Below are 23,397 nucleotides of genomic sequence, written 5' to 3' on the forward strand. Positions count from 1 at the left end.
CGCGAGGAGGAACACGAACACGAAAAGGCTCGAACCTTCTTCTTCTCCTTCCTCTCGCCTCCACGCGAGTTCGCGAAAGAAAGAAACTGAAATCCGAATTCGATTCCAATCCTCTCGACCAGCGAGAGGCCTCGCCTTCCTCCTCTCCCCCACGTCGGCGTAGCTCGCGCGCGCGCGCGCGCCCGCGCCCGAATCCACAAACAGCGTGGTCGCGGGCGGGGGTTCTCGATGAGGCGGATGCTGGAGGTGGCGGCGGACGCCGGCTCGTCTGCGGCGGCGGCGGCGGCGGCGAACGGCGCGGTGGACTGGTGGCGCGACGTGAACGAGTCGCCGGTGTGGCAGGACCGCATCTTCCACGTCCTCGCGGCGCTCTACGGCTTCGTCTCCGCCATCGCGCTGGTAGGCGCCCGCCACCCTCCACCCTTCCATTACGTTACGATCTGTGGAGGCTGGATCTGATTGCTCAGTGGTATCTGTTTTGATTGGGTTTTCTTTTTTTTATCTTCCCTTTCGATTGTGCGCGTCGGCACGATCTGTGGGCGTTCGGTTCTAAACTTTGGGTGTTTCTGAATTTCTGATGGATATCTTGAGGCTGGGTCATGAGCGTTGTAAGAAATCTAAATTTTTTTGGGGCTTGATTTCTCTTGTAGGTCCAATTGATCAGAATCGAATGTAGGGTGCCCGAATACGGGTGGACAACACAAAAGGTGTTCCATTTCCTCAACTTCCTCGTGAACGGCGGTGGGTAACGAGCTGTTTTTTTTTTTCTTTGCCTATGTTAGATGTTCGGTCTGGTACTCTTGTCGATTGATCTATGACAATGCTTGTTGTTTGTGTTTGCAGTGCGATCCATAGTGTTTGTGCTGCGACGAAATGTGCAGCTCATACATCCAGAGGTTTGTGAATTGTTGCTAATTTGATGATCAGATTGATGCTGCAGTTCATTTAAGTTATGGTGGTATTAAGCAATATTCTACCGCAGATACTTCAACATGTGCTTCTAGATATGCCCGGGCTCGCATTCTTCACGACGTACGCACTTTTGGTGCTCTTCTGGGCCGAGATTTATTATCAGGTGCTAGGCTGGTTTGATCTTTGTAGTTCCCTGTGACATTTCATCAGTGCCTTTAGCACCTCCTAATTTGTGAAATTTTCCACTAGGCGCGTGCAATGTCCACTGATGGGCTTAGGCCAACTTTCTATTGGATCAATGCTGTGATCTATGCAATTCAGGTGTGTACTGTATAAGATCTCATGTTGCACTTGATGGTTTAGAACTTTAGATGAATTAATACGCATGTGAAACGTACTGCTTGAGGTGCTTGGTATTATGTTGTGTGGACCGTTGAATTCAGCTGCCTTAATGTTGCGTAGAATAAAGTTCGGACACTGAAATTCTTTCAGATGGTTATGATGGTGGTGCTTATGACCAATCAGATTGAAGGTAGTTGTAGACATAATTGCTGTACTTTCTTGCCCATTACACCTTTCAGTTTCTCAACTGATGGATACAGTAAGGCACATTTACCTGATATAGAAAATGATTGATAGAAGTACCAGATTCCTTTTAATACCAACCACTAGCAAGTACATGATATAATTGATCTTTGATTTTACGATGAAAAGATATCCCCAATTCCCCATTAAACAACCTTCCTAATGTGTCATACAATGGGCTGGGATGTTGGGATATCTGATTGTATATGTTTATGGGAACTGGAACACATTGAAGATGTTCCTGGTTTAATTATTGGGGAATGCAATCCATCTGTCTTATCTATTTCTGAGCTAACACATGAAAACAAGGAACATATTGCTTACGCATGAAATGATTTGATTATTCATTACTTTCAGATAATATTATGGATGGTTCTATGGTGGAAACCAGTTCGAGTTATGATCATCTTGTCGAAGATGTTCTTTGCAGGTAGAATTTATGTTTGCTTTTCCTCTCCAGTAATTCATATGTTTTAAGTGAACATAGGAAATTTAGGGCATATGCATCCATCATTTCTACTATGCTGTTTAGTTATGTTAGTTATCAACTAAAGAGTACTATCTGAGTGAAAGCTTATGGAAAGTATTAACAGATCTACTGTAGAGTGTCGACCAGGAGCAATAGGAGTAAGCATAGCGTGCTAAAGTTAATTTTGGAAACCACCTTCATATAAGTCTTTAGTTTCTGGTCAGGGAGATATCTAAGTAGCACATGACAAAGCTTTAATAAATTCAGGCACACTAAATTGTTAAATACTTTCTGAGAACTACTTCATCTTTTCAGCTAATAATATGCTATATTTTAATTTTTAGGTGTATCACTGTTTGCGGCTTTTGGGTTTCTTCTCTACGGTGGGAGGTAATACTTCTCTAGCTACAGTACTGCTCTGATAGAGTGATGCTCTCTTGTTGTACTGTTTGGATGGTAAACTAGATCTGGTCACAACAGAAAAAAACATGGGGCCATTTTTGTACCATATGACAAATTAACCATATGATGCAACATGATATGACCACACTATTGCCCTGTCAGATTGTAAGCTGTTCTATGCTTATATTACTTGGATGGTGAACTTCTGGCCTTCTTTTGCATTCAGTAACAATGACCTGCTTTAGCCGCCAGGATGTGTAGCAGCGAGTATATGCCAGTCATTGTGCTGTGCAGCTCTGTTCTACACTAGAATATATACGGTTATGGCCAGTATACTTTCCATGTACCATTCATTTCCATATTCTACTTAACTTGGTCCTATCTATCACTTGGAAAAGCTTGTGCTGAGTATAGGCTGGAGTGACCATTTCTAACAGATGATTTGTCACATGATATTTTGTTTATTGCTGTAGGTTATTCCTGATGTTGCAACGTTTCCCAGTTGAATCGAAAGGACGGCGCAAGAAATTGCAGGAGGTATACTTGCTTTTCATTAGTCTGAAATTTGGAGGCTAGTTTACGACAAATTTTATGTTTAACATATGTTAATCATGTATTCCTTCCTGTAGGTTGGCTATGTGACTACAATCTGCTTTACTTGTTTCTTGATCAGATGTGTCATGGTAAGTGTGTAGAATTTCTTTGGAGTCTTTGAAAGAATTTAGCTTGCTGAAACAGGAGAGAAATACTAAGTTGAGCCTTGTCTTGCAGATGTGTCTCAACGCATTTGATAAAGCAGCTGACCTTGATGTTCTGAACCATCCGATTCTGAATTTCTTTTATTACTTGGTATGTCTTGATTCATTTATTTCCTACTTGGTATGCTTTTGTTCGTTTATATTGTCAAAATGTTAAGCATTCAACTTATGCAGTATGACTTACGACAACTTTTAGATTTTGTTATGACTAAGCAAATTATGAAGGTATCGAGATGAGGGCAGAACTTAACAAAGGAGCATGGATAATGTGATGTTGATAATATAGTACAGTTTGCATATGAAGAACAATACCATATCTGACTCAATGCGGCACGAATGCCAGCCTTGTATTAGAGGGATTTTGCGAATATTCTAAAAGAAAAATAAATCATACCACGGGATAGCTCCAGAAGTATCATATATATTTGTTTACTGTTCTTATATACTAACAAAATTCTCTAATTTTTTTGGCAGCTGGTTGAGATCGTACCTTCAGCTTTGGTGCTATTCATCCTAAGGAAACTGCCACCGAAACGGGGGATCACACAATATCATCCAATTCATTAGAGCAGCCCTGGCAGGGACAGAAGAGGTTTTCTTATGAGTAGTCTATACAGCGTGGTAAATACAGAAAAGGCAATGTGAAAGATACCACACTTGCTTTCGAGCTTGCCCCAGCTTTTGTAAGAGGAAGCCTTTAGAATCTCAGGGTACCATCGTGTGTAAAAATGCAATCTGGTGTTGTTACAGATTTAGAAAGTGTTAACTTATATATATATATACCTTTGTTCTTCTTCACAGTGTTTTCCCTCTGTACACATCACTGCAACTGTGCCTCGCATATTTGTGCATTTTTACCTGGCGAAAAGACTGCATTTTCAGTACTTGTTTCACCCAAGCTCGAGGAGTCGGTTTCTCCTCTGAGGCAGACCTGCAGATTACCACACCTGCAAAACACAACTACCTGATGTATATTTACCATTATATCACAAATAATAGGATGGTGTACCAGATGAAGCACGTATCAAGCATTGACCTTCAGCTCCCTGGCCAGTTTAGCCCTGAAGAAACAAAATAAAAACTTTGAACAGTTGAATCAGAAAGCAGAAACAATACTTTGTTCGCCCAAAAAATTCTACGCTTTCTTTTCCTTTTTATTGAGCTACCTACTAGTCTTTTACATATTGCTTCCCAGGTTGGTTCCTAGGTTCTCCCTACTGTCGAGGTGCCAAAAAGATTTACACACCACGTGCTTGCTTATACACATTTTGGGGATATAAACCAAAAGGGGGAACACTATCCTATACAGAGCAAAAAAAAAAAGGACTGGAAATCTATATGTCTGTATCTGATCTCAAAAGTCTAGCTATCTGCCTCTGCACTTTCAGCTTTATTTTCTGCATTGCCCTGGCCAGGTTCTGCTGCTTCACCCAAGTCCCCTTCCGTCCATCGCTGTTCAGGAACAGGCGCTTCATTTGAAGCAACTCCCGAACCGTCAGGCTGCGCCTGGCAATGAGGTTGTTCTGCACCTTCGAGTGTTACTTCAGTACTGCCCCTGTTTGGTGAACCTAACGTGTTGCTCTGGTGGCATACTGCTTCGCACAAGTCACCTGACATCCCTCTCTGCTCAGGGATAACCGGTTCCTGGGAAGCAGCTCCAGAACTGTCACCCTGTGCCTGACAATAAGGTTGCTCTACACTTTCAGGCCTTACTCTTGTGCTGTCATTTGGTGATTCTGATGCTTCTGCCTTATAGCTGTCTGTTTTCATCTCACACTGCTGCTCGGAAACATCTTCGGGCTTAATTGCAGGCAGTTGGTGAGATGCAGTTCCATAACCTCCATGTTCGTCATGCAAATGAGGTCGATCTGCACTTTCGGATCTTATTTTTGCATTGACCTGCTGGGGTGAATCTGATGCTTCTGCTTCGCACCAGTTTCTTTTCATCCCTTGCTGCATAGTAACTGGCATGTTACAGGTGGCATTCTGCACCTGATGAGTTTCTTCCATCCAATGGTTATTGGTCCGTTCATACCATCCTCCCCTACCTCTACCATGATATGTAGGTCTCCCTCTACCCCGACCACCAAAAGTCCTATATGGTGCTTGTTGCGGATAACTACTGAACTCCCTGTGCTTATTCATACTTTGAAGTTCAGGAGCACCGGCTTCATATGTATTTGGCCTAATTTGAGAAGAATTGCGCCGGCATGGATAACCAGAAGTCCCATCCTGAAATCCTTTATTGCCGTCACCTCCTAAAGGTTGCCGTTCACCAAGGATACTAGTTTGCCTCTGTGATTTCTCCCTCTGAATTGATCCAGAATAAGGAAACCTCCCATTGCCTGTTTGAGGAGTACTGCACATGGTTTCATGATAACTTCTAGTACGTGAGTCCTGACCAGAATGATGATTTGGATGTTCTCTAAACACTTCCAGATAACCATAACTGCCACAGGATGGTCTGTTGCCATTGTGCCAATATTGATTAGGAGGAGCAACTTGTGAATAGTCACCACTATAGGACTTGCGTTGCTGAAAGTGTGTTCTATGCATGTCCTCTTTTGTGTGACACACATTTAGTCGTGAATCGTGGCCATTGCTTCTCCTTGTGTTTCCAGAACCTGGAAAGTGACTCCATCTCATTGGTCGACTGTTGCCAGCAGCAATTATGTCATGCCTCGATGACCCTGATGACCATCGATTTGCATTGTGGGCACTCCTCTGACAAGTAAACAAATAATTGTAAGGATTTCAAAATAAGAGAACTTTTTGCAAGAAATATGTCAGCATGTTAATCTTATTAACAGCTCCAATTGCCAAAGGTGTATAAAGGACATTATTCTTAAATAACATGAACTGCTCATGTGACTGAATAAAGGACTAGAAACAACAAAATAATTAGCTTTTAGGAAATTGGGGTCACAAAGAACAGGTTCTAACAAGATCAGAAAGTATTTGCTACTGGCACCACACCCAGCACACTTCAAGGCCTGCATTGCTTCACCAGGAGCAGCAGGACAGTCTCTCCTCACCCATATGTGTTGGAGGGAACCATCGCAAGCTTTTAGTAACCATATGTCCCTAATAAACATGATAAGTCCTACCTTCCGACAAAAGAAAATGTTCCACTTTATTACCTGTTCTCTTTGGTTCCTCTGCTCTCCCTCCTTGGTTGCATGCATAATTATTTCTGCTAAATTCTTGTCGTCAAGGGCATTAAAGAAACATCCACGTCGTTTTGAGTCATGGACTAATTCTGCCCATATTGAATTGCTTGCCAGCAAAGTGGCTCCATTTCCAAGGATCCAAAGGCAATACCTGAGGCCAAGAAAATAGTAAGCTTTTGAAATTACAAGCAGTGGAAATATTGAATTGAAATTAATCTGTTACTAAATTAAGACAACATACTTTGCTCTTGTCAGAGCCACATTAATTCTCCCAGCATCCGAGAGGAATCCTACTTTGCCATTTTTGTTGGACCTAACGGTCGAAATCAATATTATGTCCTCCTCTCCACCTTGAAATCCATCAATGGATTTTACTGTAACAGACAGAAACTCATGATTCTTGAACTGTTTTCCAAGTCTTTCTTGCAATGCAATTACTTGGGCAGTATATGGAGATATCACACCAAGGCTGGTTCGCTGCCTCTTCTCAGAGCACTCTACAATAGTTTTGGGAACCATACAAACATTTGTTAGCTTTATCCAATCCAGAGGCATGGTTAAATCAAGTTCATAAAAGTATCATTTTCAGAATATTCTTATTATCAAAATAGAAAGAATTTCACCCAAACAAATGCAAAGTATGAAACTAACCAACTAAGCATGTTACTCGTATTTCATGTATGGCTTTAAATTAGTTGCAAAAAAAAAAAATCAAACTTCATATATGCATGTTTCCTTGAACACTTAGCATCATGGAATATCCAACATTTTGATTCTGATGGATAGGACATGGTCACCCGACACCTATTTTCATCATATGTCCAGCACAATACCAAAGGAAAGCAAAAAAAAAAAAAATATCGCATTTATTTATTGTGTTATTCTCAACCTATTTCCATTATCAACAGACTGTTCAAAGAAGAAAACACTGGTGCTGATGGAAATGTGTACAGACAGCCTTGAAATTATGTATGTAGGAAACCATCTTAAAAGTTTATATAATAGCTAGTGTCGAAGCTCTAATAAAATATATTGAGCAAGTCAGCAGCTTATCAAACAACAGCAAGCAGGTTATCTATGTGGCAAGCCATATTTAAACTTATTTCTTTCAACAACTATGTGAAAACTGAGGCCTTAGCCCTTAGATGTACCTTTTGCAAGTCTTTCAACAATATTGGTCGCTACAGCAACCTCAACCATATTTTTGGAACTCTGGCCAAGTTCATCAAGCATTTCCATATCGTTTTCAATATGAATGAATGAATAAGCACCATAAATAGGGCCAGGGAGATAACTCTTCATATAGTCTTCCTGTTGGACACTGGGACCATCAGAAATTCGGTTATCATAAAAGTTGGCATTTGGAAATTTGTTGATGCCAGGGTGCATCCTATATTGTACTTCCAGCAAATGCTTTCTATAACCCATTGTACACAATCTCTCATAGAGACTTCGGCCAAAGTCAGCATCTTTAGCAATCTAGAGTAGCAGTAAGGAGACAGTATGAGCAAAGCTATAGAAGTCAGAATAATTACTGGCAACAATATACTCATAATAAAAGAGAACATGTCCATGTATATTATCCCATACCAATGGCATACCTTACTCTTTACCAATGATGATAATTGGTTTTCATCTCCAATCAGCAGAATGTGCTCTATCCCTGGGAGCAAGAGAGGAACCAGTGCTTCGCATTCTTTTAGTTGTGCTGCCTCATCAATAACCAAGATGCTTATAGGCATCACGTTTTGCAACCTGAACAACTCAAATGAACTAGAAGCAGTGCAGAATACCAGTTTCGCTCGTTTCAAGCATAAGTCCCGAATCGAACTCTCATTGTCTTCACAAGGAAGCCGCATTTTTGAAAGATCCATCAGGGTTTTGATACAAAGAGACTTTATCTCCAAAGGGTCATCTAGGGAGATATCATGGTCATGAAGATCAACAGTTGCATCATCTGTCTGGTCATGGCTATCAAAAGAGTCAATAGGTTCATCGGAAGGCTTGAAAATTGTGAAAAGAAGCTCATCAGAGACATCATCTGCACACAGCAGTTGTTGCAATTTATCTAATAAACTTTTGGCAAACATCATCCTGTCCAAATTCCTGCCCAGGGAATCAGTTGGAAGATGATCAAAGAATGTATCAATACACGTTGCTAATTCTTTTACTAATGTGCTGAATTTACTTGTGAAATACTTCTTAAAGGTAAGATTGCATCCATCACTGCTTGCCTGCTGTATATCTAGGGACATTTGGTAACGAGAAATGCAATTCATAAGGAATTTCATGACAGAATCCACACGTGCCTTCCAACCATCTTCTCGTTTGAAATACCTCAGCAGCTTATGGACACGATCATCCAAATATACTTTTGACAACTCCTTTCCGATGTGCAGACGGTCCTTGTTACCAAATAAGACAATGTCACCAAATGAATAACAATGACTTGAAGAGAAGTCCTGAATCAGCTCAATAAGACGAGATGCCACTTGCAAGACAGCCATGTTGGTTGGAGCACATGCAAGAATTCTCTGCTCCTTCATCAAAAGCATGTGTAGCATCACCGAAACTGTTGTAGTTTTACCTGTCCCAGGAGGGCCCCATATTAGCCCCACCGAAGAGTTATGACAGCATTCACTTGCCGAAATACAACTTGCTACTGCATCAAGCTGTGAGTCATTCAGCTTAAAATTGCAGAGATAATCCTTGATTTTGTCGTGTGTTTCACTTCCGCAGTACTTACAATGCCCTGTAGCCTACATTAATTCGAAAACCTCAGTGATCAATAGGAAAATGAAAAAAGACGTGCAACAGTGCATAAAGACATGAACAGAGAAAGTACCAGAGTCTGGAACAGCATGAAGAAGCATACATTTCATTTACATTCATATTTTACATTAAGAATGCGCTAACTGCTCATAATAAAAAAATTCTCTTAAAAATGATAATATCGATATAAGGCTCAATATCAAGTTGGCAACACAGTGATATGGATGAGGTACACACAAGAACATGAATTGTAAACTTTAGGCAGAGACTAATTGGTCAACAGTAAATACAAGAAGTTGAGTTTAATCAAGAATTTAAAAATAGTCTGAATAGGGCATGATCTGAGAAGTAATCTTTAACAAAATTCTAAAATGGCATATGAGTACTATCAGGGTGTATTAATTGCAATGGCAATGAGTATACAAGTTTATGGGGTAAAATATATAGGTTAATTGTTTGAAAGTAAATAAAAACGAACATACATATGTTTTAAAAGATATATTACAGTAAAAGCATTAAACTTGACTATCAAAAGCATATCGCCTGCACATTTAATTCTTCATATGGAAATCTTTCAGTTCACTGCAAACTAGTCATGGAAGGAAGCATTGTAACTGAAAAACTTACATATTTTTTTTTGCCAAACATACTGAGAACAATTTTTGAATCCATTGTCAAACCCCTTCGGAGCACAACCCAAACACGATCATATGTTATCATATTAGTCAGGTAGGTAGCACAGAAGGACCATCGCTTCAATGAATTTCCACATGTCCCCATCTCATTCTGTTCTTGCAGATCACTACACTTCTCAAAGCACTTTCGAACTTTTGAATGTTCTTTACGCCCATTTTCATGCATAAATGAGTTGCTAGATTCTGGAGCAACTGCTTCTTGGTCCAGCATTTCCCAAGACTTGTCAAAACCTTCCGCATACAACTTGTCATACCTGTTCATGCCCATTTGTTGTCGTTCATCTCCATGAACCCCTGTCTCCATCCTTCGTGATGCCTTGACTGTCATCTTATTACCCTGGACCTTACCAACCCATACAATGACACAGGATTTAGACTGTTTGAGAATATCAGATTGATTTGCCGGTCTCGTTTCTGAAATCAGTAGCAAATCTGCCGCTTTAGGCTTATAACCTTCTATCGCACAACCATGAGACACCCCCCTCCATTTGTCAAGCTTGATCTCATATGATCCTTTCCCCTTCCTCATTGCATTGACAGACAGAACACTTGCATATGGAGCTTTGGAAATGTCCTCCATGCTTGAACACATGTCACCCCTGACTTCCTCCAAAAGTGGACCGAAAAATGATGTCATGTACTGCTCCATGCTGCTGAATGTTTCTGGGATCTTAGCCACCTGCGACGACACATACATTCCATGAATCCACAGCCTCTTTTTATGGCAATAGGCAAAATGAGTTCACAGAGGAGTTAAGCAACATAAGAGCAGTCATGCTAATTCCTTAGTTCTATTCTTAGTGTAGTTAACATTTTGATTTATGGCATTTCAACTGCAATCATTCTACTCTGGCTAAAAAGGGGGTGTAGGTTGTCTCCATAGCACTACACAAGCAGAAGGTAAATCTGAAATCTACTCCAGCCATCTAGGTAAGTACAATTCAGATACTACCAGACAAAGCATAAACAGTGAATCACTTGGCACAGATTCAAAAAAAAAGGGCTAGTGCTTCTAGTGTGCTCTACCAGAAACTGGAAAGCACAAACTCCAAAGCGCACCAGTGGTACGATTTGCAGCGCCACCCATTATTTCACTAATAATAAGCACAATAAACTTCAACAAGCGCATCAGTGGTACGATTGCAGATTTGCAGCCACCCAATACTTCGCTTATTACGCGCAATTACCGGTTCTACACAAAATTAACCACTCATTCGCGATGCGTGAACCCAAAAATGGCCCCATCACAAGAGAGGGAAAAAAAAAACGGCCCCAAGTCCCACCCAATCGATGACGCGAAATTGACACGCATTTCGTCAGATCCACGCCGCTCAATGGCCACTCACGCGAGTGCCACCGGTGCGAATTCGAGAGGAAGAGGAGGAGGAGGAGGAGGCTGCGGATGTCGCGAGCCAGCGGAGGTGGTGGCGTCACCTTGTCGCGGAGCAGGTCCTTGTTGAGGATTTGGTCCACCGACCACGAGAGCACCACCTCGGACAGCCCCTGGCTCCGCCACTGCCACAGCGAGTCCCCCGACGACGACGACGACGACGACCCCTTCCCCGCCCCCGCCTTCATTGCCGCCTGGTGCCACCCGCCGCCGCCGCCGCCGCCGTCATCGTCGTCGCCGTCGCTGCCGCCGTCGAACGCGTGGGAGGAGGAGGGCTCCGCGGGATCCGCCTCGCGCCCCCAGTCTCCGCCGCCGCGGCGCCGCATTTCGCCGGCGACCGGGAGAGGAAGGAATCGCCGCCTCGCGATTGGTGGGTCAGATTTGGGGGCTAAATTGGAGTAGGTTTTAGTGGATTTTTTTTTGTTTGGTGGATTTTTTTATCCTATTGGAGTATAATAAAGTATGGATCGATCTGTCCCCCTGCACGGCTGCATCCAACGGTTGGGCGGCCGTGATTCGGACAGGCTAGCTAGCTCCAGTGACGCGTAGTACCGGCACAAGCTCAGCTCAGCTCAGCTCAGCCGGTTTGGTCGGCTACTCGGCTGAGTTCGTTCCTTGCAGTTGGGAAATAACCTACCGTACAAGAAGCACCTAATTAATCCCCTGCTACATTACAATACCTCGCTCCTTATACGGGAGCAGCCCTGGCTGAGTATTTTATGTACCGCGAATGGCATACTTTAATAATTTATGATGATCTCTCCAAACAGGCACAAGCTTATCGCCAAATGTCCCTTCTATTAAGAAGACCCCCCGGCCGCGAAGCTTACCCAGGGGATGTTTTTTATTTGCATTCACGCCTTTTAGAAAGAGCCGCTAAATTAAATTCTCTTTTAGGGGAAGGAAGTATGACTGCTTTACCAATAGTTGAGACTCAATCTAGAGACGTTTCCGCCTATATTCCTACTAATGTAATCTCCATTACAGATGGACAAATATTCTTATCCGCAGATCTATTCAATGCCGGAATTCGGCCTGCTATTAATGTGGGTATTTCCGTTTCCAGAGTAGGATCCGCGGCTCAAATTAAAGCCATGAAACAAGTAGCTGGCAAATCAAAATTGGAATTAGCTCAATTCGCAGAGTTACAAGCCTTTGCACAATTCGCCTCTGCTCTCGATAAAACAAGTCAGAATCAATTGGGGGAAATAACCTACCGTACAAGAAGCACCTAATTAATCAAGTATTAACTTTCTTTTAACAGTTTAACTATTTAAAAAATAAGAAACGCCCAGAGATCTTCCAGCTAGCTCAATAAGATGGTGGGCTAGACGACCTGGGTTTGAAGTCTCACCCCTTATAATTTTTTAATATTAGATCCTTCCCTATATTCGTGTTTTACTATTTGAAAAACATGCATGTAAAAAAAAAAGATGAGCTGGGAAACTCAGCTGCCAAACACAGACTTGAATTGAGATCACAAACACATGGCAGTATAAATGCAACTTTTGCATTCATATAGGAGCAAGTGTAATAGGATTATTACATCAGTCGATGATAGCAATTGCCAAGTTAGATTTTTGTCGAGATGGAAGAGAGAGAACTTGAGAAGAGAGATGTGTGGGTGACTAAGAGCAAAAATAATAACGAGCTATAAACTAACTATAAATTTATATGAAATAGTGAAACAACCAAAAATAAAAGGTGTTGGCTCTAATGCAAAATCTAGCTAACACGTGCTTCAGGACAAATACTTTAAATACAGTAGGTGAGAGAGATAGTGAGAAGAAAATATGGAAACAATTATATAGTTAATTTATTATATATATATTGGTTTTAAGATGGACTAATAGCGGCTAGTGAACTCTACTACTCCAACGCATTCAACGCAGCAATGTGGGCCCAACGAATAGGAACAAGGGAGAAAGCATAGGAGAGAGATTAACATGAGTAAAATAAAAATTTTGATCGTACTATTGCAGTTAGCTATTAGTACCTTAGAGACGGTAAATTATCTATATCTGATGCGGATGAAAATTATAGCCTGCTTACTTCATTATTAATCTTGCTCTAACCATCATTAGATTGAATAACAAAGATTTAGATCGCACAAGAGTATTGTTCATCATATTACCGTATGTACATGTTGAATAGGGGTAGCAGCGCCGGGGGGTCTCCAATCTGGCAGTGGATCCCACATGCCAATATCTACCTTCTTCTTCCCTTCTTTTTCTCCACAGTCCACATCTTTCCCCTTCCCCATCCCCACCCACCCGACGGCCCTCTTCCCAACCAGTGCATGAGGAGGCGGTGGCTCAAGGCTAGGGGGCAAGTGATGGGGAGCCGGCGGCGCCACTGCTGTTTCACGCGATGATGGCCGACGCTAGACAACTACGAGCACATGAGACGATGACGGGATCAACTCCTCGCTGGCCTCCCTCACCGTCGCGCCCTCCCTCCCTTGCCGTCGATGGTGCATACCGGCTCCGTCGCCCTCCTTGTCGAGTTGCGCCGATGGCCGACGTTGAAGAAGGAAGGCGACAGCGGCCAGCAGAGGTGGCGGCAGCTGGCAGGGGAGGCGATGGCCGGTAGGGCCAGCAAACAGCAGCGAGCCACCGAGCCGGCGGGCAGCAATGAACGACGACGGATACGAGAGAGAGAAGCGTGAAGAAAAGCAGAGGTAGGGGCAAAAGCACGTGGGCCCATTGTTTTGGGAGGAGAAATGCACGTGGGGCCCACTGTTAGCTAGTGACTTTGGCTTGACAAGTTTAGACCAAGGGAGAAAGTGTTTTGGACAGCTAGATAGCTTCACCATATATCCAGTTAAAAAGGTTGTTGGAGATGCTTTTAACTCGTGACTTCGGAGCCTCGTGGGTCAACTCTTATCCCCGCATGCGCCCCCGCATTTACTGTCTGCAAATTGCCACCCCTAGCCAGTAGCCGCGTATGACGACGACCAGATCATACATGCTTACGCATGTGCTACCTGCCGGGAAATGCCTCGCATATACTCCTACGTACCGCGCCGAGTCGTCGCCGACCGATACGCGTTGTTTACTGCATGGGTATATCATGATAGCCTGCGACTTTTTTTTTGCATCGATCAATCGATCATGTGAAACCGTACGTCATGAACTTCCTCACCCTTTCGTTGGTTAAACTTCCTGCGTAATGTCAACAACTGAACTTTTTTTTTGTTTTTTTAGTTGAGGCCGGGGATCAACAAAGTGAACTTGACTGACAAATAGTCATGCTTGATCTGATCTGCCAGCTTGATCAACGAGTTGAATTGAGTTAACATCGATACAGGGCGATTTTTAGTTACCTCAGTAAAAAAAAATAATTATAGAGATGAATATACAGGTATATCTAGATTATATTCATCCTTAAAATTAACTTTTTTTCTTGCCGAGGGAGTATATTTTGGCGATGCCATATCTTCTTGGCGTAACAAAAAGAACAATGCTAGCTGCGGCAGTTATAATATTATGGTACTCCCTTTGTCCAAATTATAAGTCACTATCTTTTTTAAAGAAAAACAAACTTGGTAACTCTTGATTAATAATCATACTAACCACATATATGCTAATTAAGTATTATGCATGTTATATCACTATATTAATATTTTAAAAGAACTTTAATGTGATGCTAATTTCATATTTGTTTGGAACATAACATGGAATAAATTAATTATCAAAATAGGTTATTGAAGACTGTTTAAAAAAATATAGACCCTATAATTTGGGACAGAGGAAGTATAGCAATCTGGTAACATAGCATTGCAAGAAACCGCTATTGTGCCTGTCACACGTTGTCGACACAATTATTTGAATAGACAAAATGGTGGTTATGAGTTTTTTTTTCTTAAAATCATGAATTGTATGACTAGGTTTATTTTTTCGCGAACGCGTAAAAGGATTGCACATCAATATATTAGAAGAAAAGAGTTATAGTTACATGACGCAATCAGCCAGACCGGCTTACGTAAAGGGAAGGGAAAAAAAGCAAAATAAGAAGCTGAAGCTTAAAAAACTACGGCGGCTAAATACAAACTCCAAGCAGCGGGAAGGGGCCGAGCCACGCTACACTCCCAACTAGTCCCCAAAAACGGGGACGCCAGCTATAGACCATAGATGGCTCTTGACTAGGTTATTAATTTTTACTAGAGAATTAAAGGTTCAAAATGTAATGTTATCCTCACCGTTGTAGGTAACTGTATCGATCGGTGACGTTTGTGTTTGAATGGAACTCCTAGCAGCAACAGGGCCACGTTTGCTCTGCGAACAGGTCGTAAGTACAACGTACGCACTGAATTTCTTCACCTCTCCAGCCAATCAACGGTGGGCCACATTGCTGAACATATAAATTCCACGTTGCTGAATAAGCACATTGCCGTCAATATATTAAACTTGATCCATTGGAGATATAGTATATTTATATAGAGAATCAACGACTCCATGAAGGCTCAAGTGTCTCATCCATTTCACAGTTATTTCGTGCTCACTTATTAACGATTATGAGTTCTTATCTCATTTTTCCTAATTCACATCTTTCGTTTTTCATACACACGCTTTTCAAACTATTCAATGGTGTGTTTTTTTAAAAAACATTTCTATGCGAAAGTTGTTTTAAAAAAGTATTAACTATTTTTATGCGAAAGTTGTTTCAATAGTTAATACTTAATTAATCGTACAATAATACGTGTTCCGTTTTACGTGCCGAGAGGCAACCCCTCCTCCCGAACACACCCAGAAGTTAACATCAATTTATTCAGTCCTATGTTCTCGTGGTTCGTCCATGCAAACCAATCAGCTGCAGCTACTGTCCCTATATAAACCTAGCTACTCATCAACTTCGATCATAATCAAGCATCAATTCCTCATTAGCATCGCTTGTTGATACTAAACTAACAGTAGCCATAATCATGGGAAGGCCAGTGGCAACGCTGCTGGTGCTGTGCTTCATCTCTGTCACGGCGCGCGCCGCCGCGTTCCGCGTGCACGGCCGCCTCCTCGCCGACGACGCGATGGAGGGAGGCGCCGTCGTGCCCATCCACTGGACCCAGGCAATGAACTACGTCGCGAACTTCACCATCGGCACGCCGCCGCAGCCGGCGTCGGCGGTCATCGACCTCGCCGGGGAGCTCGTCTGGACGCAGTGCAAGCAGTGCGGCCGCTGCTTCGAGCAGGGCACGCCACTGTTCGACCCGACCGCGTCGAACACCTACCGGGCGGAGCCGTGCGGCACCCCGCTCTGCGAGTCCATCCCGAGCGACGTCCGCAACTGCTCCGGCAACGTGTGCGCGTACGAGGCGTCCACCAATGCCGGGGACACCGGCGGCAAGGTCGGCACCGACACCTTCGCCGTCGGGACGGCCAAGGCGAGCCTCGCGTTCGGGTGCGTCGTGGCGAGCGACATCGACACCATGGGCGGGCCTTCCGGGATCGTCGGGCTAGGGAGGACGCCGTGGTCGCTCGTCACCCAGACGGGCGTCGCCGCGTTCTCCTACTGCCTGGCGCCGCACGACGCCGGGAAGAACAGCGCGCTGTTCCTCGGCTCCTCCGCGAAGCTCGCCGGCGGCGGCAAGGCCGCCTCGACGCCGTTCGTCAACATCTCCGGCAACGGCAATGACCTGAGCAACTACTACAAGGTCCAACTCGAAGGGCTGAAGGCCGGCGACGCGATGATCCCGCTGCCGCCGAGCGGCAGCACCGTCCTGCTCGACACCTTCTCGCCGATCAGCTTCCTCGTCGACGGCGCCTACCAGGCCGTCAAGAAGGCGGTGACGGTCGCCGTCGGCGCACCGCCGATGGCGACGCCGGTGGAGCCGTTCGACCTCTGCTTCCCGAAATCGGGGGCCAGCGGCGCGGCGCCGGACCTCGTGTTCACGTTCCGGGGCGGCGCCGCCATGACGGTGGCGGCGTCGAACTACCTGCTCGACTACAAGAACGGCACGGTGTGCCTCGCCATGCTGAGCTCGGCGCGGCTGAACTCGACGACGGAGCTGAGCTTGCTGGGAAGCTTGCAGCAGGAGAACATCCATTTCCTCTTCGACCTTGACAAGGAGACGCTCTCCTTCGAGCCTGCAGACTGCACTAAACTCTCCTAGCTAATCAATGGCTGCTGCTACTTAATTACTTTCTGCATATGTATGTGTACTTCTGAATAACGCAGCCTTGCGGCATGAGCTGCAGCATGCTCATGTTGGTGAAAATAATACTCCATTCTTATTATTATTCTGTGGCGATCTGGCCTACTTCGATTTCAATCTCTGTTCCATGTTTAATACTTTAATGGTTCATCAACCACTGTAGGAATTAGGATGCTCTCCTACAGTTTTTCTTTCAAAAAAAAATGTGGTTCATCAACCAAGTTTCGTCTTACAGCTTCAGAAACAAACTGCATGCCTCTTCAGTTATCTTAGCAAAACACTCTGAAATTAAATCAGACCGGTAGCTTCAAGTCGATCAATTGTTGGGAGGCATTGCTAAGAAATCTAATTAGTCAATAGTCATGGATTACGAGTTACGACGACTGAACTGATATACCAAATTAATCACCAAATATGACAAGTGGAACTCTAAAACAGCAACATTTATGCTTAATCCACCTTGCATTTCTGGATCACGTGCTGGAGACGACTTTTTCCACCAGAAGCCGCTTCACACGTACTACCACACTCGCACTAACTAACCACGTATTCGCTCCATTAAAAATAAACAAACTTCGCTAAAATGTGATAAATTATGATAGTACGAATCTAGATAGGTTCTTAAGTACTACGAATTTAAACATACCAAATTCATAATAATGTTATGTATCACATCTTATACTATATTTATTTATTTTAGACTGAATGGGGTAGTAGATGAAGTAGACTAGACCAAGCATGAAGCCAGCAGATCAGGGTAAATGTGGTAACCGCAAGTCCAAAGAAAATAAATCCTCTAACTTACTATTCTCTGTATATCCACAGCTCATGTTTCCATGGCTGCTCTTATCCTTTTTATTTTTTTAGGGGGGGGGGGGGGGGGGGGAGGGGGCGTTACCGTGGTAATCGCCGAAAACCGCGTAAAATTCACCTCCAAAAATATAACATTTTTCATTTAACCTGTTCCAATAATATTTATAATAAGCTTTTGTCAAATCTAAAACCTTTTGAATGGAACACTCTCATTTTGTCTTTACAATACTAATCCAATATGTCTAATACAATGGCATGACAAGAAGCCGTTGCTATATCTATCACCCACCGTAGTATGGTAAAATTAAAAACTATTGCCTAGCCATGGTCAAAGGTATGGTTGGCGACATGGCTGAAAGGTTTATTTAATAAAAAAAATTATAAAGCTATATACAGTTTTTACTAGAGAACGGTTAAACTGAAGAAAATATTATTCATTCGGATGTAACAACATCAGTGATGTCTGAATGATACTTATGCGCATAATTGAACCTTTATAGTGTGAATGACACCGGTATTTTTTTAGAGAAGAATGACACCGATATGGTGCAGTCATTGTCAATGGTTTTTGAGATAGAATGTCCTAGCTACAGGGTCGAGGCACGATCTATGCGAACAGGTGGTCACTACTGCTAAAGAAAACTTCTACTATGTAGCCAACCAAAAGTTGCCACGTTGCGTGCTCAACACATATTCTATAAAGATCCATGCATGTGACGAAAACACAAATTGCTAGGTTTCTTTTGGTTAATTAAAAAGATCAAACTGAATTTTAAATTTTGAGAAGATAGATTGATCCAATTTTATTTGTTTTTATCAATTTATCAATGGTTACACTAAAATCCACTCATGAACGGTTTTTATTCTCACTATCAGAACTAGCATGGTGGCCCGCGCAGATTGCGCGGCTAGCATCATTATATTTTCTCTTATATAATAGCATATATGTTTTCTCATTATATTATTAAAATATATTACAATGACAACATAATTTTAAATTTTGCAATAACTTTACGAAACTACTAATGTGTAATATTCATATTGTATTTTATATACGTGTTAGTTATTAATTATTTTTAATATCAATTTTTTGTTATTTATAAATTATATATATTCCTATATGGACTCTAGACTCGTCTTTTAATATTTCTTTTTTTAATTCTGAATTTTTATTATTTCTAATTGTATTTCTATGTGGACTCTAAACTCATCTTTCAATATTCTTTAATTTTTAATTTTAAATTTCAGTTACTTCTAAATTGTATTCCTATATTGACTTTAAACTCTTCTTCCCATGTTTTTTTTATTAATTTCGAATTTTAGTTATTTGTAAATTGTATTTTTATACGGACTCTAAACTCTACTTTTAATTTTATTATGTTTATTCTGAATTTTAGTTAGTTTTAAATTCCTATGTGGACTCTATACTCTACTTCTAATATTCCTTATTTTTTAATTCCGAATTTCTTTTTTTTCTTAATTGTATTTCTATATGGGCTCTATACTCTACTTCTAATATTCCTTATTTTTAATTCCGAGTTTCTATTATTTCCTAATTGTATATCTATATGGACTCTATACTCTACTTCTAATATTTCTTATTTTTAATTCCGAATTCCAGTTATTTTCTAATTGTATTTCTATATGGACTCTAGTCTCCTCTTCTAATAGTCCTTATTTTTTAATTCCGAATTTCAACTATTTCTAAATTGTATTTCTATATGGACTCTAGTCTACTCTTCTAATATTCCTTATTTTTTAATTCCGAATTTCAGCTATTTCTAAATTGTATTTCTGTATGGACTCTGCTTTTTCTTTTTCTCCGATTAATGTGAAAATTTCTAGGTCATGAGAGCAAACGTGGAGGCTCCTTTTTATTCCGAATTTTAGTTAGTTTTAAATTTCTATATGGACTCTATACTCTACTTCTAATATTCCTTATTTTTTAATTCCAAATTTCTTTTTTTTTCTTAATTATATTTCTATATAGACTCTATACTCTACTTCTAATATTCCTTATTTTTAATTCTGAATTTCTATTATTTCCTGATTGTATTTCTATATGGACTCTATACTCTACTTCTAATATTCCTTATTTTTAATTACAAATTTCAGTTATTTCCTAATTGTATTTCCATATGGACTCTAGTCTCCTCTTCTAATATTCCTTATTTTTTAATTCTGAATTTCAACTATTTCTAAATTGTATTTCTATATGGACTCTGCTTTCTCTTTTTCTCCGATTAATGTAAGAATTTCTAAACCATGAGAACGAATGTGGAGGCTTCTTTTTTTATTCCTTTAATAATATAATAGATAGATTGTGAACCCAACCCTGCTCCATGAAGGCTCAAGTGGTTCATTCAATTTCACTGTCATTTCGTGCCCACTAATCCTCGACGAGTCTCTCTCGCGTACCAATTAAACGATGAGGCGTACGTTGACATCTGTTTATTCAGTTTTTTTTATCGGTTAGATTTATTCAATTACTATGCGACATTACAGTGTTAGTTAAAATCATCTTACTCCTGGTTTATTGCATGCAGCCAATCATCTGCAGATATAAGCTTCCTATATAAACCCTACCTCTCGACTTTGATCATACTCATTAGCTCGAGACATTAGTCGATCATCATAATGGGAAGGCTAATCGTAACACTGCTCGTGCTGTGCGCCGCGGCGACGACGTGCGCCGCGGCGCTTCGCGGGCACGACCTCCGGCGAGCCATGCGCGGCCGCCTCCTCGCCGACGGCGGCGGCGCGGTCGTGCCGTTCCACTGGTCCCCCGAGCTCTACAACGTGGCGAACTTCACCATCGGCACGCCGCCGCAGGCAGCGTCGGCGTTCATCGATCTCACCGGCGAGCTCGTCTGGACGCAGTGCTCGCAGTGCATCCACTGCTTCAAGCAGGACCTGCCCGTGTTCGTCCCGAACGCGTCGTCCACCTTCAAGCCGGAGCCGTGCGGCACCGACGTCTGCAAGTCCATCCCGACGCCCAAGTGCGCCAGCGACGTGTGCGCCTACGACGGGGTCACCGGGCTGGGCGGGCACACCGTCGGCATCGTCGCCACTGACACGTTCGCCATCGGGACGGCGGCGCCGGCGAGCCTCGGCTTCGGGTGCGTCGTGGCGAGCGACATCGACACCATGGGCGGGCCTTCCGGGTTCATCGGGTTAGGGAGGACGCCGTGGTCGCTCGTCGCGCAGATGAAGCTCACCAGGTTCTCCTACTGCCTGGCGCCACACGACACCGGGAAGAACAGCCGGCTGTTCCTCGGCGCCTCCGCCAAACTGGCCGGCGGCGGCGCCTGGACGCCGTTCGTCAAGACCTCTCCCAACGATGGCATGAGCCAATATTATCCGATCGAGTTGGAGGAGATCAAGGCCGGCGACGCGACGATCACGATGCCTCAGGGCCGCAACACCGTCCTGGTCCAGACCGCCGTCGTGCGGGTCAGCTTGCTGGTCGACAGCGTGTACCAGGAATTCAAGAAGGCGGTGATGGCTTCCGTCGGCGCCGCGCCGACGGCGACGCCGGTGGGGGAGCCCTTCGAGGTCTGCTTCCCGAAGGCGGGGGTCAGCGGCGCGCCGGACCTCGTGTTCACGTTCCAGGCCGGCGCCGCGCTGACGGTGCCGCCGGCGAACTACCTGTTCGACGTTGGGAACGACACGGTTTGCTTGTCGGTGATGAGCATCGCGCTGCTGAACATCACGGCGTTGGACGGGCTGAACATCCTGGGAAGCTTTCAGCAGGAGAACGTCCATCTCCTCTTCGACCTCGACAAGGACATGCTCTCCTTCGAGCCTGCAGACTGCAGCTCACTCTCCTAACTAACATTGGCTGCAGCCTGTGCAGTTTGTGCGTCAGCTTGGCTGTATATGTTTGTGTGGTTGTCAGGTGTGTACAACTCGCATGTTTATAGCCATAATAACGCAGCTAGCTAGGCAGCATGCATGCATGTGTGCTGCGACATGCTTTGCTTTGCTCTCCCAGTGTCTACGCATTTTCCTTCGTGAACCTGCGTGCTTGTGTGTGGCATCCTAGGGTGATATGTTACTTGTTAGTGCAAATAATATATTCAGTCGTGATCTGGACTTGATTTAATTCCGTCATTCACTTGATCATTCCCATATGTAATGTTTTATTCTCACGGTCTCCTTCCCCTTATTAATGATGGTAAAATTAAAATTAATTGCTCTATTAACATAAGGCTACAACTTATAGAAACAGATTGCTCATTCAGTTATCCTGCTAAACCACAGTTCCAAAATTAAATCAGTTTCCCCAGCTCGCAGCTAAGTATTAGTTTCTCTTGTTCCTATGGAGCAATCGTCATTACGCAGGCTGCTCATGAGATGACAAACCTGCTCCATTATAAATTAAGGTATACGTTACACTTTGAATGCAACCCATTCTGCTCCCAATTGGAAATTGTATTTTGCAATCTTGTCTTCATAAAGTCCTTAATTGGTGTAAAGTTCTGTTATCTTTAGCTTATTTTTACTCTACTGACACCGATTCCACATGCACAAGGATTGATGGGAAATACCTCGGAGCGAATTAAGATGGTATTTTGATGTTCTTCAAAAGAGAAGGTGGAAGGGGAGGGGGGGGGGGGGGGGGTGTTCCGAGCTTAAAAGAGACGATGGCCGAGGTAGCAGGGACCTAGCATGGTCACCACCTCGGCCTCTAGAGAGAAGGAGGGCAGTTAAGTTGGCTAGTGTTAGCACTTAACATCAGGGAATATATATCGCCGGAGTGGTTAGGAGATAGGGTGGTAGTGCTGGATCCTGCAGCGTGAGTTGCGGGAGACGGTGGAGGAGAGGCGGGGTAGGGGAATCAACACTGAATTTGAGGAAGAGGACTACGGTGGCGCTGCAAATTTGACAAAGATAATGGAGGAGGGTATAAGGTACTCCCTCCGTTTTTAAATATTTGACGTCATTGACTTTTTAAAATATGTTTGACCATTCGTCTTATTTAAAAAATTTAAATAATTATTAATTATTTTCCTATCATTAGATTCATTGTTAAATATACTTATATGTATACATATAGTTTTACATATTTCACAAAAGTTTTTGAATAAGACGAACGGTCAAACATGTGCTAAAAAGTCAAACGGAGGGAGTAGTAAGGAAATCTCGCTAGAGCCTCTAAAGTGGGGGCGGCTACTGCTTCTTGCTGGAAGCTATGGCGACATGGCTAAAAGACTCATTTAAGATTTTTTTTTATAAAGCTATATACGGGTTTTAATAGAGAAAAAAATAAACAAACTC

At 42.9% G+C, this 23,397-nt stretch overlaps 5 protein-coding genes across 5 annotated transcripts; 4 read left to right on the forward strand and 1 right to left on the reverse strand.

The window, feature by feature from the left end:
* The first annotated feature begins 2 nt into the window (after window positions 1–2).
* Window positions 3–3,924, forward strand: LOC127786287 (tobamovirus multiplication protein 3-like). The gene is made up of 11 exons (XM_052313631.1): window positions 3–399; window positions 651–741; window positions 844–896; window positions 983–1,075; window positions 1,162–1,233; window positions 1,855–1,927; window positions 2,311–2,356; window positions 2,842–2,905; window positions 2,998–3,051; window positions 3,140–3,217; window positions 3,601–3,924. Exons 1-11 carry the CDS (start codon window positions 229–231, stop codon window positions 3,691–3,693), a joined length of 888 nt encoding a protein of 295 aa, XP_052169591.1. The 5' UTR covers window positions 3–228; the 3' UTR covers window positions 3,694–3,924.
* A 318-nt stretch (window positions 3,925–4,242) lies between these two features.
* LOC127786286 (uncharacterized) lies at window positions 4,243–11,581 on the reverse strand. The gene is made up of 7 exons (XM_052313630.1): window positions 11,198–11,581; window positions 9,696–10,442; window positions 7,898–9,055; window positions 7,448–7,775; window positions 6,538–6,793; window positions 6,267–6,447; window positions 4,243–5,850 (listed from the first exon to the last, which is right to left on the reverse strand). The coding sequence occupies exons 1-7, from the start codon at window positions 11,477–11,479 to the stop codon at window positions 4,489–4,491; spliced, it is 4,314 nt and encodes a 1,437-aa protein (XP_052169590.1). The 5' UTR covers window positions 11,480–11,581; the 3' UTR covers window positions 4,243–4,488.
* Window positions 11,582–11,815: 234 nt separating this feature from the next.
* On the forward strand, window positions 11,816–12,388 carry LOC127785950 (ATP synthase subunit alpha, chloroplastic-like; the record flags this gene model as incomplete). Its single annotated transcript, XM_052313278.1, has 1 exon — window positions 11,816–12,388. A coding segment is annotated over one exon (573 nt), but the record flags the coding sequence as incomplete, so codon positions are not given.
* A 3,582-nt stretch (window positions 12,389–15,970) lies between these two features.
* On the forward strand, window positions 15,971–17,389 carry LOC127752970 (aspartic proteinase nepenthesin-1-like). Its single transcript, XM_052278421.1, has one exon. It carries the CDS (start codon window positions 16,078–16,080, stop codon window positions 17,260–17,262), a length of 1,185 nt encoding a protein of 394 aa, XP_052134381.1. The 5' UTR covers window positions 15,971–16,077; the 3' UTR covers window positions 17,263–17,389.
* Window positions 17,390–20,754: 3,365 nt separating this feature from the next.
* On the forward strand, window positions 20,755–21,948 carry LOC127753498 (aspartic proteinase nepenthesin-1-like). The gene has a single exon (XM_052278981.1). The coding sequence runs from the start codon at window positions 20,755–20,757 to the stop codon at window positions 21,946–21,948; it is 1,194 nt and encodes a 397-aa protein (XP_052134941.1).
* Window positions 21,949–23,397: the final 1,449 nt, after the last annotated feature.

Source organism: Oryza glaberrima, chromosome 10, assembly GCF_000147395.1.
Source record: "Oryza glaberrima chromosome 10, OglaRS2, whole genome shotgun sequence".
NCBI lineage: Eukaryota > Viridiplantae > Streptophyta > Magnoliopsida > Poales > Poaceae > Oryza > Oryza glaberrima.

Excerpts from the sequence above, each read along its gene's own strand:
- LOC127786286 (XM_052313630.1), bottom strand. The coding sequence starts at position 11,479 with ATGCGGCGCCGCGGCGGCGGAGACTGGGGGCGCGAGGCGGATCCCGCG. Across the intron at positions 6,794-7,447 it reads TGTTGAAAGACTTGCAAAAG|AGTGCTCTGAGAAGAGGCAG; the intron begins GTACATCTAAGG and ends AAACTATTGTAG. Across the intron at positions 6,448-6,537 it reads GTGGCTCTGACAAGAGCAAA|GTATTGCCTTTGGATCCTTG; the intron begins GTATGTTGTCTT and ends TCTTGGCCTCAG.
- LOC127786287 (XM_052313631.1), top strand. The coding sequence starts at position 229 with ATGAGGCGGATGCTGGAGGTGGCGGCGGACGCCGGCTCGTCTGCGGCG. Across the intron at positions 400-650 it reads TCGTCTCCGCCATCGCGCTG|GTCCAATTGATCAGAATCGA; the intron begins GTAGGCGCCCGC and ends TTTCTCTTGTAG. Across the intron at positions 3,052-3,139 it reads TCTTGATCAGATGTGTCATG|ATGTGTCTCAACGCATTTGA; the intron begins GTAAGTGTGTAG and ends CTTGTCTTGCAG.
- LOC127752970 (XM_052278421.1), top strand. The coding sequence starts at position 16,078 with ATGGGAAGGCCAGTGGCAACGCTGCTGGTGCTGTGCTTCATCTCTGTC.
- LOC127753498 (XM_052278981.1), top strand. The coding sequence starts at position 20,755 with ATGGGAAGGCTAATCGTAACACTGCTCGTGCTGTGCGCCGCGGCGACG.